The sequence below is a fragment of the Lynx canadensis genome, chromosome A1 (genome assembly GCF_007474595.2).
Source record: "Lynx canadensis isolate LIC74 chromosome A1, mLynCan4.pri.v2, whole genome shotgun sequence".
Lineage (NCBI taxonomy): Eukaryota > Metazoa > Chordata > Mammalia > Carnivora > Felidae > Lynx > Lynx canadensis.
The window spans coordinates 108,795,385-108,812,243 of NC_044303.2; the positions used below are offsets into that span (position 1 = coordinate 108,795,385).

Below are 16,859 nucleotides of genomic sequence, written 5' to 3' on the forward strand. Positions count from 1 at the left end.
GGGAGAAGCAGTGGGTGTTATATGTAAGTGATGAATCAGTAAATTCTATTCCTGAAATCATTATTACACTACATATTAACTAACTTGGATTTAAATTAAAAATGAATAAATAAATAAATAAATAAATAAAAGTGAAACCCAATAACACTAAATTTCAAATAGTTGAAAACAGTATCCTAGATAAATATATTTAACTCAGTGGCATAAGCTAATTTTTCCAAAGATTAAGTATTTGACATTAAAAATTTTTTCTGGTCAGGTTCTGACACCGAACCAAACTTTTTATAATTTCATCATTTTCACTTTGTACAAGAGCTCTAAGAATACAATTTATAAGCAGACTTCCTGTGCGCATAAGGAATTTACCATGAAAGAATGTTTTATATCACCCAAAAAGTAGGCTCTGCATTCACACTATAGTACCTTGGGGAATATCTTTAGGTGGAGAATATTTCTTCTTCTTTACAACAACACCTTTACTTTTCACTTGTCTATTTCCTGGTGTTGCTCTAATAATACAACATATTTCTGATTTATTTGAAGGAAACTGAAAAAGAAAAAAGCAGGTAATGCATAATTCTTCCAGGTACTATATTCGTATGTTGTTTTATTTCAAAGGCAAATATTCTCAACATCCATATTTCATACATATTAACTATAGAAAGCATTTATGAAATGCTTACTCCACTCCAGACACTAATGAATCAGTTTGAAAACATTTCCTTATTTAATAATCACCAGAAGCAGATAAGGCAGATTATATTTAACACTATTTGAAAATGAGAAACTTCAGTTAAAAGAATTTGGGTAACTTATTTAAGGACACAGAGAGAGTAATGATAGAGTTAAGATTCAAGCATTCCAAAGTGTGAGAGCAAGTCTATATAATTTACTGAATTAAAACACAAATTTAATTTAATTCTGAGCCAAACACTAGATTTCCTTGATTTCTCAACTCAATGAATTTTGACAGCTGCCCATCAAACAGACAAGACAGGCTCTAGATTAAAGTAACACACCTTACTTCTTAGAACTCAGAAGTAGAGATATGTATTTATCAGGGCTCCTTACATTTTAGGTAAAGCTGATACAGAAACATCTTCTGCTGTAAAATTCATATCATCCTCTGTAGTGGATATCTGCTATTTTCCTGCCTAGCATCTTTTCCATTTTTCGGACTCTAAACAGTACCAGAGTTTTCTTGGAAGAATCTACTCATTCTCTTAGGCTGCAGACCACCCTTTCCTTATTGCTCAGGTGGAATTGATAGTACTTCTGGGTACCAAGATGGCTGTAGGACCCAACCTAGCCGATCAACATATGTCATGCCCTGGGGGCACAGTGACTGGCTGAGACAAGAACATTGTAAATGGGCCAGCAGGAAGAAGGAATTGCTGAACTTGAGACTCTGGCACTAAGCCAAAATCCTTGAGGGGACTAAAGTGGTCCTAGATTGATACTCAATCCTTGCTATAGCTGTTGTAGTAGAAACAGATATAAATCCTCTTAGGGATACATACACACACACACACACACACACACACACACACACACATATATATATATATATATAATGGATGGGATCCATTGATAGGATTTTTATCAACTAAGAGCAAGGAAATAAATGATGAGGGTCAGTATCAGAGTTGTTCTTCAAGATTCAGCTCAGAATAGTTCCAAGCAGAAATAAGAGACAAAATATATTTGACCTTATCCTCTAATTTTATTATAGCAATAATGAAATACCAAACTCATGACAAATCAAGCTACCATATATAAGACTGTACAGTATCAAACAATGGGGTTAAACCTATAGAACATCAGATATCAGAACTGCCAAATCAGAATAGAATAACAATGTATGAAATTATTAAAGAATTAACAATAGAAATCTCATGGATGAGCAAGCAACAAGAGACTACAGGAGTGAAAAGTAGATTTGAGAAATAAACAACTAGAATGTCTTGAAATGAAAAATAAAATTTTTGAAATGCAAAATTCAATGGAGGTCTTAAGGAGCAAAATAGACACAACTGAAGAATTAATGTTTATTTATTTTTGAGAGAGAGAGAGAATCCCAAGCAGGCCTTTCATTATCATTTCAGAGCCCAACGCAGGGCTTGAATCCATGCACCATGAGATCATGACCTGAACCAAAATCAAGAGTTGGATGCTTAAAGTGAATTACTGGGACCTTATGAAGATAAAAAGCTTCTGCACAGCAAAGGAAACAACCAACAAAACTAAAAGGCAACCAACGGAATGGGAAAAGATATTTGCAAATGACATATCGGACAAAGGGCTAGTATCTAAAATCTATAAAGAGCTCACCAAACTCCACACCCGAAAAACAAATAACCCAGTGAAGAAATGGGCAGAAAACATGAATAGACACTTCTCTAAAGAAGACATCCAGATGGCCAACAGGCACATGAAAAGATGTTCAGCGTCGCTCCTTATCAGGGAAATACAAATCAAAACCACACTCAGGTATCACCTCACGCCAGTCAGAGTGGCCAAAATGAACAAATCAGGAGACTATAGATGCTGGAGAGGATGTGGAGAAACGGGAACCCTCTTGCACTGTTGGTGGGAATGCAAATTGGTGCAGCCGCTCTGGAAAGCAGTGTGGAGGTTCCTCAGAAAATTAAAAATAGACCTACCCTATGACCCAGCAATAGCACTGCTAGGAATCTACCCAAGGGATACAGGAGTACTGATGCATAGGGGCACTTGTACCCCAATGTTCATAGCAGCACTCTCAACAATAGCCAAATTATGGAAAGAGCCTAAATGTCCATCAACTGATGAATGGATAAAGAAATTGTGGTTTATATACACAATGGAATACTACGTGGCAATGAGAAAAAATGAAATATGGCCTTTTGTAGCAACGTGGATGGAACTGGAGAGTGTGATGCTAAGTGAAATAAGCCATACAGAGAAAGACAGATACCATATGGTTTCACTCTTATGTGGATCCTGAGAAACTTAACAGGAACCCATGGGGGAGGGGAAGGAAAAAAAAAAAAAAAAAAAAAAAAAAAAAAAAAAAAAAAAAAAAAAAAAAGGACGTTAGAGTGGGAGAGAGCCAAAGCATAAGAGACTGTTAAAAACTGAGAACAAACTGAGGGTTGATGGGGGGTGGGAGGGAGGGGCGGGTGGGTGATGGGTATTGAGGAGGGCACCTTTTGGGATGAGCACTGGGTGTTGTATGGAAACCAATTTGTCAATAAACTTCATAAAAAAAAAAAAAAAAAAAAAAAAAAAAAAAAAAAAAAAATAAAAAAAAAAAAAAAAAAAAAAAAAAAAAAAAAAAAAGAGTTGGATGCTTAACTGACTGGGCCACATAGGTACCCCAACAAATAAATGAGAAATATTAAATAGACTTTTAAAGATAGGGAGGATAGAAAGATGCCTAACTTATGCCAGTTACCATTCCAGAGAGAATAAACAGATAATAGCTGAGAAATTTCCCAAACTGATGAAAGACATGAGTACACACATTCAGGAAGCCTAAAATTCTAAGCAACATTACAATAAAAAAAGAAAAGCAAACACAATACTAATCTTTTTAAGTATACATCCCAGTGAAATTATAGCACACCCACAATAAGAAGTACTTTATAAAGTCCGGAAAGTTTAACTTTAAAAAGTCCCCAAGACCACCACAGGCTTAATGATTTGCCAAAAGGAATCACAAGATTCAGAAAAACTGGTATATTCACAGTTATGGTTTATGATACAATAGAATACAAATTAAAATCCACAGAAGGAAAAGGCATATAGGGGGAGTCCAGGAGAAAAAGTATACAGAGCTCACAACAGGATGATAAGCTTCCACTTGTCTCTCCTAGTTGAGTCACATGGATGGTGTTTAATTTTCCCAAGTGCAAAGTGTTGCCAACATCAGAAGCCCAGTAAACTTTGACTCAGATCCCAGTCTCCCAGAGGTCAAATTGATACAGAGGTAGCCCAAAGCCTCAGGTATCAAAAACAGGTATTTACCATAAATCACATTGTTAGCATAAACTATCTGGCATGGATACTCAAAGGGGTCATAACTCTTACAAAGGACTCTTTAAATCTCAATAGTAAAAAACCCAACACAATTAAAAAACAGGCCAAAGGCTTTTCTAGACAGTACACCAAAGATATATAGATGGCGGGGCGCCTGGGTGGCTCAGTCGGTTAAGCGGCCGACTTCGGCTTGGGTCATAATCTCACGGTCTGTGAGTTTGAGCCCCGCATCAGGCTCTGTGCTGACAGCTCAGAGCCTGGAGCCTGTTTCGGATTCTGTGTCTCCCTCTCTCTGACCCTCCCCCGTTCATGCTCTGTCTCTAACTCAAAAATAAATAAATGTTAAAAAAAAAATTAAAAAAAAAAAGATATATAGATGGCAAGTAAGCATTTTAAATGATGTTCCACATGACATTTTCTCATCAAGGAGTGCAAATTAAAACAACGAGATACTACTACACACCTATTAGAATGGCCAATATCGGGACACCTGGGTGGCTCAGTCGGTTGAGTATCCGACTTCGGCTCAGGTCATGATCTTGAGGTTCAGGAGTTCAAACCCCACATTGAGCTCTGTGCTGACAGCTCAGAGCCTGGAGCCTGCTTTGGATTCTGTGTCTACCTCTGTCTCTGTCCCTTCCCTGCTCATGTGCTCTCTCTCTCTCTCCCTCTCAAAAATAAATATTTTTAAAAAAGAGAAAAGAAAACAAGAAAGATTCCTATTAATGACCTCACCTTCTACCTTAAAAAAGTAAGAAAAGAAAACCAAATCCAAAGTAAGCAGACAAAAGAAAATAACATGAGAGGAGAAATCAATAAAATAGAAAATAGAAAAATAGAGAAAAATCAATAAACCAAACTTCTAGCCATATTAATGAGGAAAGAAAAAAAATAAGACACAAATTATCAATATCAGGAATGAAAAAGGCTATATCACTACAGATACCAACATATTAAAAGGATAACAAGGGAACACTATAAAGAACACTTGACAATAAATTTGACAACTTCTAAAAAATAGACAAATTCCTTGAAATACACAAACTACCAAAGTTCACTCAAGAAGAAATAGGTAAGTTGAATAACCCTAAAGAGATTTTTTTTTAATGTTTATTTTTGAAAGAGAGAAAGAGTGAGAGAGTACGCATGTGTGGGCACATACATGGCAAAGAGAGAGGGAGACAGAGGATCTGAAGCTGGCTCCAGGCTGAGAGCTGAGATCCAGATGTGGGGCTGGAATGTAGGAACCATGAGATCATGACCCAAGCCAAAGTCGGATGCTCAACCAACTGAGCCACCAGGCCCTAAAGAGATTTTTAACGGTAGCTTATTTCATTTAAAAAAAAAAAAGAACTCCAGGTCTAGATGACTTCACTAGTGAACGCTACTAAACATTGAAGGCAGAAATACTAGTTCCTTTCCAGAAAACTGAAGATGAAGGAGTACTTTCCAATTTGTTCTATGAGGTTAGCATTACAATGATGCCAAACTCAGACACAGACATCAATCAATCAATCAATCAATCAATCAATGAAACTAAAGACCCTCACCAACACTGATGGAAAAATTCTAAAAACATTTTCACAAATTAAATATATCAATATATAAAAATAAACATATACCAGGGGCACCTGGGTGGCTCAGTCAGTTGAGCAGCCAACTTTGGCTTGGGTCATGATCTCACAGTTCATGGGTTCAAGCCCCACATCAGGCTCTATGCTGACAGCTCAGAGCCTGGAGCCTCCTTCCATTCTGTGTCTCCCTCTCTCTCTGCCCTTCCCCTGCTTGCGCTCTGTCTCTCTCTAAAATCAATATATTATACTCAATTCATAATCATCAACTCATCATATTAACAAACTAAAAAAGAAAAATTCTATTATCATCTTAATAACTAAAAAAAGTACATTTGGCAAAAATCCAGCATCCATTCCTGACAAAAACTCTTAAGTACATTAGGAAAAGGTGGGAACTTCCTCAACATAGGAAAAACTTATAGCTAAGACCATATTTAATGGTGAACTACTGAGTATTTTCCCTCAAAGTACAGAAACAAGGCAAGGATATCTGCTCTCCTCACTGCTCTCCCAGCATTGTACAGGAAAATCTAGCTAGTGAAATTAGTCAAGAAAAAAAAAAGGCATCTGGATTAAAAAGGAAGAGGTAAACCTTTTTTTCCACAGACAATATAACTGCCCAAGGCCCAATGGAATCTTGGGGGTATGGAGGACTACTAGAACTAATAATTAAGTTTAGCAAGTTTACAATATACTTATGAATAGAATGTTTCTGTTCCCACAAAATTCATATGGTGAGGGGCGCCTGGGTGGCTCAGTCGGTTAAACACCTGACTCTTGACTTCAGCTCAGGTCATGACCTCACAGCCATGAGATCAAGCTCCATATTGAGCTTCACACTGAGCATGGAACCTGCTTGGGAGTCTCTCTCTCCCTTCCTGGCCCTCCCCAACTCATACACATGCAATCTCTCTCTCTCCCCACACAAATAAATAAACATTAAAAAATATTAAATAAATAAATAATTAAAGAAATTTCATATGTTGAAGCCCTAACTCCCAATGAGACTATATTTGGAGATAGGCTCTGTGAGAGGGTGATAACGGTTAACTGAATTAATAAGGGTGAGGTCCTAATCTGAGAGTGCTGGTGCCCTTTTAAGAAGGGGAAGCAATACCAGAGCTCTTTTTTCTTTGTGCAAAGAGAGAAAACGCCAAGTGAAATCACAGCAAGAAGGTACACATTTACAAGACAGAAGAAAGCCCTTGGGGGAACTGAATAGGTCAACACCGTGGTCTTGGACTTGCCAAGCTCCATCCCTGTGAGAAAATAAATTTCTGTTGTGGAAGCCACCCAGTCTATAGTATTTGATTATGGCAACCCGAACAGATTAATATGATGATCAATATACACACAAAAAAGTATTTTTATATGCTAGCATTAATAGTCAGATATTGAAATTAAGAATACCATTTATAATAGTATCAAGAATATAAAATACTGTCGTCAGGTGGGAAATGATGACATCAAGTGGGAATAATGACCCAAAGAGTGAAAACTACAGAATGTTTCAGAGAGAAATTAAAGACTCAAAAAATGGATAGCTTTACATTTTTCTTGGGTTGGAAGACTCAATAACGTCATGATGTCAATTATGGCCAAATTAATCTGTAGATTAATTCAATCCTAAATCAAAATTCCATCAGGATTTTTTTTCTTTTGGTAGAAAACAACAAGCTGATTCTAAAATTCATATAGAAATGCAAAGGACCTAGAATAGCCTAAACAATTGAAAAAGAAGAACAAAGTTAGAGGGCTAATACTACCTAATTTCAAGAATTGTTATAGTGCCACATTATTTAATACTATGTGGTACTTGTACAAAGCTAGACAAAAGATCAATAGAACAGAGTATCTGAAGCTGGCTCCCTGCTGAGAGCTGGGAGCCAGATGTGAGGCTCACTATGTTACACAACTAAAACTAATGTAACATTGTATGTCAACCATACTTAAAAAAAAAAAAAAAGACTATTATAATAGGGTATTGCAGTAGGGGAGAGAGACTGGACTTAAATCCAAATACAGCAAATACAGCAAGGGATTTACAGCTAACAAGCCGAATGGGGGAAGTCAGCAGTTGGAAAATTACTATGAAGAGACATCAAGGGTAAGGAGATTTTCGTAAAGATTTTCTGTGATACTGTGATTTTTAATAAGAAATATAGATTTGGTTTTTCCCCCCATTGCTGACACAGAGCTCCTAAAACCTTTGTATTTCCCTAAGTGATAACAACAATAAAAGTGTTTTTGTTAATGCGATGAAACTTTAAGAATGCACTTAAGAATGGGGGCTGCTTGCCAGGGGAATCGACCCTGGATTAGAGGGTTGGAATTTCTAGGCCCACCCCATAACCTAGGTAGGGGAGAGGGACTAGAGGTTTACTCAGTTGTCAACGGCCAATGATTTAGTCAACCATACCTACAGAATGAAGCTGTTACCAGCTAAACTCCAAGACCTGACCTCTACTGCTCACCTGCTTGTACCCACCAACCTTTGTCCCACATTTTCCCTGAAGCTCTTCTTTCCCGTTTATCTCTTAACAGAGGCAAAGAACCAAGGGGCATAGCCTGGAAGAAGACCTTTTAGGGCCAGACCACCCAGATCAGTTTGAGCATAACCACCCTGCCCCTGATTCACGCTTGTACAGATGAACTATGGAATGACCCAAGCTGTGAATGGCAGTTACCTTTACCTCATTATAACACTAAAATCTCTGCCCAAGGAGGAGCACAAGCCTAATTTACATAATTATATGATATATGTACAAGCTTGTTTCCTTAAGTCGCATGCACCACCTTGTGCCTGCCTCCACATATGATGACAAAACTCCTTTACCTAAATATTCATCCTAACCCTAAATAAAAGGAAACCATTCACCATTTCTGGAGAGTCATGGCTTTGGAAGTTATTCCCCATGATCTCCTTATTTGCTGCAAATAAAGTTTCCTTTGTGTGACAACTCTACCTGGTATAGTTTCTACATGTGACTTACCAAGGAATAAACTCATGTTACTTTAGTTACATAGCGTCCATAAAACCCCAAAAGGACAGGGTTCAGAGAGTATCTGGGTTCATGAACATATGGAGATTCATGGACAGTGGTGCCCTAGAAAAAAGTATGGAAGCTCCTTGCCCTTTCCCCATATAATGCCCTATGCATTTCTTCCATGTGGCTATTCCTGAATTATACTCTTTCAAAATAAACCAATAATCCAGTAAGTAAAATGTTTCTCCAAGTTCTGTGAGCTACTCCAGTAAATTAATAGACTCCAAGGAGGGGGTCATGGGAACCTCTGATTTAAAGTCAGTTGATGAGAAGCAGAGATAACAATCTAGGCTTCCAAGTGGGATCTGAAGTGGAGGGTGGTCTTGTGGAATTAAGCCTTTTACCTGTGGAATCCAATATCTTTGGGAAGTGTCAGAACTGAGTTGAATTCTAGGACACCCAGCTGCTGAGAGGAATATTGCTTGTTGGAGGTGTGGGGAGCCCCACTATACACACACACTTTGAAAATGGGTCCAGGAACCTAATTAGACCTAATAGGCTAGGGTGCCAAAGGCAGGCCAGGGGGATCAGATATCAAGGGTGGGAGATTCTCTGTAAACTGAGAAAATTCTTGCTAAAACTACATTCAGGATGGACAAAAAAGCCCAAGGTCAAGGTCTAGTTAAGAAGAGGGCTCAGAGAAGCCTAACTAAAGTGTGATCAAGAAGAGAATCTTTGTCAATACAAATACTTGTATGTGAATGTTCCCAGCAGCGAACCAATCCAAATGCGTGAGTGAATGGATAAACCTCTATATACCACACAATGGAATACCAAGTGGTGGGTGAATGGATAAACCTCTGTATACCACACAATGGAATACTACTTATCACTAAAAAGGGCCAAACTATCAATGCACTCAACAACATGAATGAATTTCAAAATAATTATGCTAAGTAAAAGATGCCAGATCAAAAATTCTCCAATCTCTCACATGAGTAATCCCCAAACTCCAGAAAAATGTAAACCAATCTATAATTACCATAACTAGATCAGTAGTTGCTTGGGGGGTAGGGGCAGGAAGGACAAGATTAGTAAACAGGAGGAGGAAACTTTTGGGTTGATAGATATTTTCACTATCTTGATTGTGGTGGTGGTTTCACAGTTGCATACATATGTGAAAACTTTCAAATTATACACTTTAATAACGTGCAGTGTATTGAATGTCAATTATTCCTCAATAAAGATGCTTTAAAATTTATTTTATTTTTATTTTACTTTATTTTATGTTTATTTTATTTTTGAGAGAGAGAGAGACAGAGCGTGAGTTGGGGAGGAGCAGACAGAGAGGGAGACACAGAATCTAAAGCAGGCTTCAGACTCTGAGCTGTAAGCACAGAACCCAACACAGGGCTTGAACCCATGAACCATGAGATCATGACCTGAGCCAAAGTCAGATGCTTAACCGAGCCCAGGCACGCCTTTTTTATTTTAAAGAGAGAGCATGCAAGTGGGGGAGAGGGGCAGATGGAAAGAGAGAATCTTAAGCAGACTCTATACTTAGTGCGGAGCCTGACACAGGGCTCAATCACTGGGATCATGATCTGAGCTGAAATCAAAAGTCGGACACTTAACCAAATGAACCACCAGGCGCCCCATAAGATGTTTTTTTAAAAAGGTAAAAGTCTCCCGTTTCACCTGACCTCTCGATATAATGTGCTATAGTCTTGTGTTTCCCTGCTTCTTCCATTCCAAGTTCCTATTTCAATTTATTTTTACTTCCCTTCAGCCTCTTACACTACATTTTCTTTCTCTCTCTCTCTCTCAGGAAACTATCTCTTTAACTGCCTCTGGTCTCAGCTTTTTATAATCTGTTCTCCATCCCTGGAGCCAGAAGGACATATGATATCATCCCTTGTTCACAATTATTGGCCCCTCTCAGGAAAAAGATCCAAATTGTTTAATATGGATTAAAGACCCTTTGAAATCTTGGCCCTTATTTACCTTTAGAATCTCATCACCAGCTTTCTCCCCACCATCTGGATTCCCATCCTCACCCCAGGGGCTCACTGAAAAGATCTGGCTACACTAAACCACTACATATCCCTAAAATTTTACCTTTTTATTTCTTTCTCCCTGCCTCTTTCTCTTACACTGTCCTTCTGTCTGCTCCCATGCTTCTTCTCTCTGGCTCTTTCTCTCCCCATACCCCACTTTCTGTTCGCTCTTGTTCTGCTTATCCCCTATCTCTACTCCCACCCCCATGGCACTTAGCTTGATGACTTTTATGTTTTCTTTTATAATAAAGCATAATACTTCTGTGTATTCATCCTAACACAATGAAATTGGTGACCACAGTTTTTATGTTATAGATGAAATAGGTGTTTTGGATCAAAGTAGGTTAATACTGTTTCCTCTAGTTGTTTAATAACCCCAAGTCTTGACAATGCAAAGTGTTCTGGCTGTGGCAGCCTAATATCTTTTATTTAGAATTGTAACTGATAGCTGCCTCCACATGTAGATGATGTTAGCCACAAATGAGCTACAGATTTCTTAGAGCATCTCATATACTAAGTACCTAATATGATAGTAATAATTTCTTTTAGTAATTGAAGGAAAAATTGAGAATACTAACCTCATTTGAAGAATTTTCTTGCAAACTTGACACTGGAAAAATTTCATTTGAATTAACATAAGTGCTGACATTTGGAAATAGTTCTTCAAAAGATGCTCTCTGCACTAAGGACAAATCAATCTATAAAAAATGTATTACTCTTATAGAAGTGAAGTGCTGGAAAAGCAATTATTTTTACATACCTAAAGTTGAAATATTCTCTCATTAGAAGCATTTTCTTGTGAAAAAATATGGAGTTTCTTTCTAAGGTGATAAAAAGATTCTAAAATTGACTGTGGTGATGACTGAACATACCTGTGAATACACTAAAAAGCAGTGAATTTCACACTCTAAATAGGTGAACTGTATGGAATGTGAATTATATCTCAATAAAGCTGTTTTTTAAAAGCCCACAACAACTCTATGTAGAAAACCCTAAATACTCCACCAAAAAATTGCTAGAATACATGAATTCAGCAAAGTCACAGGATATAAAATCAATGTGCATTTCTATACACCAATAACAAAGCAGAAGAAAAAGAATTCAAGGAATCAATCCCATTTCCAATTGCATCAAAAACAATAAGATACCTAGGAATAAACCTAACTAAAGAGGTAAAAGATCTATATTCTGAAAACTATAGAACACTTATGAAAGAAATTAAAGAGGACACAAGGAAATGGAAAAGTAGCCCATGCTCAGGGACTGGAAGGACAAACATTGTTAAAATGTCTATACTACCCAAAGCAATCTACACATTGAATGAAATCCCTACCAAATTACCACCTGCATTTTTCAGAGAGCTAGAACAAATAATCCTAAAATTTGTATGGAACCACAAAAGACTCCAATCCTGAAAAAGAAAAACCAAACTGGAGGCATCACGATTCTAGATTTCAAGCTATATTACAAAGCTGTAGTCATCAAGACAGTATGTTACTGGCACAAAAACAGACATAGATCAGTAGAACAGAGTAGAAAACCTAGAAATGGACCTACAACTATATGGTCAACTCTTCTTCAACAAAGCAGGAAAGAATATCCGATGGAAAAAAGACAGTGTTTTCAACAAATGGTGTTGGGAAAACTGGATGGCAGCATGCAGAAGAATGAAACTGGACCGCTTTCTTATACCATACAGAAAAATCAATTCAAAATGGATCAAAGACCTAAATGTGAGAAAGGAAATCATTAAAATCCTAGAGGAGAAACACACACAGCAATCTCTGTGGCCTTAGTCACAGCAACTTCTTACTAGACACATTGCTGAAGGCAATGGAAACAAAAGCAAACATCAACTATTGGGACCTCATCAAGATAAAAACCTTCTGCACAGTTTAGGAAACAATCAACAAAACTAAAAGGCAGCCTACAGAATGGGAGAAGATATTTGCAAATGACATGGTTGAGAAAGGGTTAATATCCCTATAAAGAACTTATCAAACTCAACACCCAAAAACCAAACAGCTCAGTTAAGAAATGGACAGGAGACATGAATAGACATTTTTCCAAAGAAGACACCCAGATGGATAACAGACACATGAAAAGATGGTCAACATCATTCATCATCATGGAAATACAAATCAAAACCACAATGAGATACCATCTTCCACCTGTCAGAATGGCTAAATTTAACACCACCAGAAACAACAAGTATTGGTGAGGAAGCAAAGAAAGGAGAACCCTTAAAAAAAAAAAAAAAGAAAGGGGAACCCTTTTGCACTACTGGTGGGAATGCAAATTGGTGCAGCCAAAGAACAGTACAGAGGTTCCTCAAGAAATTAAAAATAGAACTACCCTACAATCCAGCAATTGTACTATTAGGTATTTGCCCAAAGGATACAAATATACAGATTTGAAGGGGTACATGCACCCCGATGTTTGTATCAGTATTATCAACAATAACGAAACCATGCAGAGAGTGCAAATGTCCATCAACTGATGAATGGATAAAGAATATTTGGGGCTCTCGAGGGGAAGATGGCGGTGTAGGAGGACGCTGGGCTCACCGCGCGTCCTGCTGATCACTTAGATTCCACCTACACCTGCCTAAATAACCCAGAAAACCGCCAGAGGATTAGCAGAACGGAGTCGCCAGACCCAAGCGCAGACGAGAGGCCCACGGAAGAGGGTAGGAAGGGCGGCGAGGCGGTGCGTGCTCCACGGACTGGCGGGAGGGAGCCGGGGCGGAGGGGCGGCTCACCTGCCAAGCAGAGTCCCTGAGTCTGGCTGGCAAAAGCGGAGGGGCCTGACGGACTGTGTTCCGACAGCAAGCTCAACTTAGCGTCTGGGAGGTCATAAGTTAACAGCTCTGCTCAGAAAGCGGGAAGGCTGGAGGACAAAGGGAGGGAGAGCTGCGGAGCCCCCGGACGACAGAGCTCAGTTTGGTGGGGAACAAAGGCGCTCGCCAGCGCCATCTCCCCCGCCCATCCCCCAGCCAAAATCCCAAAGGGAACCGGTTCCTGCCAGGGAAATTGCTCGCTCCGCGCAAACACCCAACTCTGTGCTTCTGCGGAGCCAAACCTCTGGCAGCGGATCTGACTCCCTCCGGCTGCCACAGGGCCCCTCCTGAAGTGGATCACCTAAGGAGAAGCAAGCTAAGCCTGCCCCCCCTGCCGCCGTGCACCTTGCCTACCCACCCCAGCTAATACGCCAGATCCCCAGCATCACAAGCCTGGCATTGTGCAAGTAGCCCAGACGGGCCATGCCACCCCACAGTGAATCCCGCCCCTAGGAGAGGGGAAGAGAAGGCACACACCAGTCTGACTGTGGCCCCAGCGGTGGGCTGGGGGCAGACATCAGGACTGACTGCGGCCCCGCCCACCAACTCCAGTTATACACCACAGCACAGGGGAAGTGCCCTGCAGGTCCTCACCACACCAGGGACTATCCAAAATGACCAAGCGGAAGAATTCCCCTCAGAAGAATCTCCAGGAAATAACAACAGCTAATGAGCTGATCAAAAAGGATTTAAATAATATAACAGAAAGTGAATTTAGAATAATAGTCATAAAATTAATTGCTGGGCTTGAAAACAGTATACAGGACAGCAGAGAATCTCTTGCTACAGAGATCAAGGGACTAAGGAACAGTCACGAGGAGCTGAAAAACGCTTTAAGGAAATGCAAAACAAAATGGAAACCACCACGGCTCAGATGGAAGAGGCAGAGGAGAGAATAGGTGAACTAGAAGATAAAGTTATGGAAAAAGAGGAAGCTGAGAAAAAGAGAGATAAAAAAATCCAGGAGTATGAGGGGAAAATTAGAGAACTAAGTGATACACTAAAAAGAAATAATATACGCATAATTGGTATCCCAGAGGAGGAAGAGAGAGGGAAAGGTGCTGAAGGGGTACTTGAAGAAATAATAGCTGAGAACTTCCCTGAACTGGGGAAGGAAAAAGGCATTGAAATCCAAGAGGCACAGAGGACTCCCTTCAGACGTAACTTGAATCGATCTTCTGCATGACATATCATAGTGAAACTGGCAAAATACAAAGATAAAGAGAAAATTCTGAAAGCAGCAAGGGGTAAACGTGCCCTCACATATAAAGGGAGACCTATAAGACTCGTGACTGATCTCTCTTTTGAAACTTGGCAGGCCAGAAAGAATTGGCACGAGATTTTCAGTGTGCTAGACAGAAAAAATATGCAGCCGAGAATCCTTTATCCAGCAAGTCTGTCATTTAGAATAGAAGGAGAGATAAAGGTCTTCCCAAACAAACAAAAACTGAAGGAATTTGTCACCACTAAACCAGCCCTACAAGAGATCCTAAGGGGGACCCTGTGAGACAAAGTACCAGAGACATCACTACAAGCATAAAACATACAGACATCACAATGACTCTAAACCCGTATCTTTCTATAATAACACTGAATGTAAACGGATTAAATGCGCCAACCAAAAGACATAGGGTATCAGAATGGATAAAAAAACAAGACCCATCTATTTGCTGTCTACAAGAGACTCATTTTAGACCTGAGGACACCTTTAGATTCAGAGTGAGGGGATGGAGAACTATTTATCATGCTACTGGAAGCCAAAAGAAAGCTGGAGTAGCCATAGTTATATCAGACAAACTAGACTTTAAATTAAAGGCTGTAACAAGAGATGAAGAAGGACATTATATAATAGTTACAGGGTCTATCCATCAGGAAGAGCTAACAATTATAAATGTCTATGCGCTGAATACCGGAGCCCCCAAATATATAAAACAATTACTCATAAACAGAAGCAACCTTATTGATAAGAATGTGGTAATTGCTGGGGACTTTAACACCCCACTTACAGAAATGGATAGATCATCTAGACACACGGTCAATAAAGAAACAAGGGCCCTGAATGAGACATTGGATCAGATGGACTTGACAGATATATTTAGAACTCTGCATCCCAAAGCAACAGAATATACTTTCTTCTCGAGTGCACATGGAACATTCTCCAAGATAGATCATATACTGGGTCACAAAACAGCCCTTCATAAGTTTACAAGAATTGAAATTATACCATGCATACTTTCAGACCACAATGCTATGAAGCTTGAAATCAACCACAGGAAAAAGTCTGGAAAACCTCCAAAAGCATGGAGGTTAAAGAACACCCTACTAACGAATGAGTGGGTCAACCAGGCAATTAGAGAAGAAATAAAAAAATATATGGAAACAAACGAAAATGAAAATACAACAATCCAAACGCTTTGGGACGCAGCGAAGGCAGTCCTGAGAGGAAAATACATTGCAATCCAGGCCTATCTCAAGAAACAAGAAAAATCCCAAATACAAAATCTAACAGCACACCTAAAGGAAATAGAAGCAAAACAGCAAAGGCAGCCTAAACCCAGCAGAAGAAGAGAAATAATAAAGATCAGAGCAGAAATAAACAATATAGAATCTAAAAAAACTGTAGAGCAGATCAACGAAACCAAGAGTTGGTTTTTTGAAAAAATAAACAAAATTGACAAACCTCTAGCCAGGCTTCTCAAAAAGAAAAGGGAGATGACCCAAATAGATAAAATCATGAATGAAAATGGAATTATTACAACCAATCCCTCAGAGATACAAACAATTATCAGGGAATACTATGAAAAATTATATGCCAACAAATTGGACAACCTGGAAGAAATGGACACATTCCTGAACACCCACACGCTTCCAAAACTCAATCAGGAGGAAATAGAAAGCTTGAACAGACCCATAACCAGCGAAGAAATTGAATCGGTTATCAAAAATCTCCCAACAAATAAGAGTCCAGGACCAGATGGCTTCCCAGGGGAGTTCTACCAGACGTTTAAAGCAGAGATAATACCTATCCTTCTCAAGCTATTCCAAGAAATAGAAAGGGAAGGAAAACTTCCAGACTCATTCTATGAAGCCAGTATTACTTTGATTCCTAAACCAGACAGAGACCCAGTAAAAAAAGAGAACTACAGGCCAATATCCCTGATGAATATGGATGCAAAAATTCTCAACAAGATACTAGCAAATCGAATTCAACAGCATATAAAAAGAATTATTCACCATGATCAAGTGGGATTCATTCCTGGGATGCAGGGCTGGTTCAACATTCGCAAATCAATCAACGTGATACATCACATTAACAAAAAAAAAGAGAAGAACCATATGATCCTGTCAATCGATGCAGAAAAGGCCTTTGACAAAATCCAGC

General features: G+C 39.0%; 1 protein-coding gene across 1 annotated transcript in view; it reads right to left on the reverse strand.

Moving 5' to 3' along the window:
- Nucleotides 1-409: 409 nt before the first annotated feature.
- The window catches only part of MEIKIN (meiotic kinetochore factor), a 76,674-nt gene continuing 60,224 nt past the window's right edge, over nt 410-16,859 (reverse strand). Inside the window, exons 12-13 of the mRNA XM_030318065.1 lie at nt 11,217-11,336; nt 410-547 (exon numbers count right to left, since the gene is read on the reverse strand). Coding sequence (XP_030173925.1) covers nt 410-547; nt 11,217-11,336 — 258 coding nt within the window. The remainder of the gene's footprint in view (nt 548-11,216; nt 11,337-16,859) is intronic.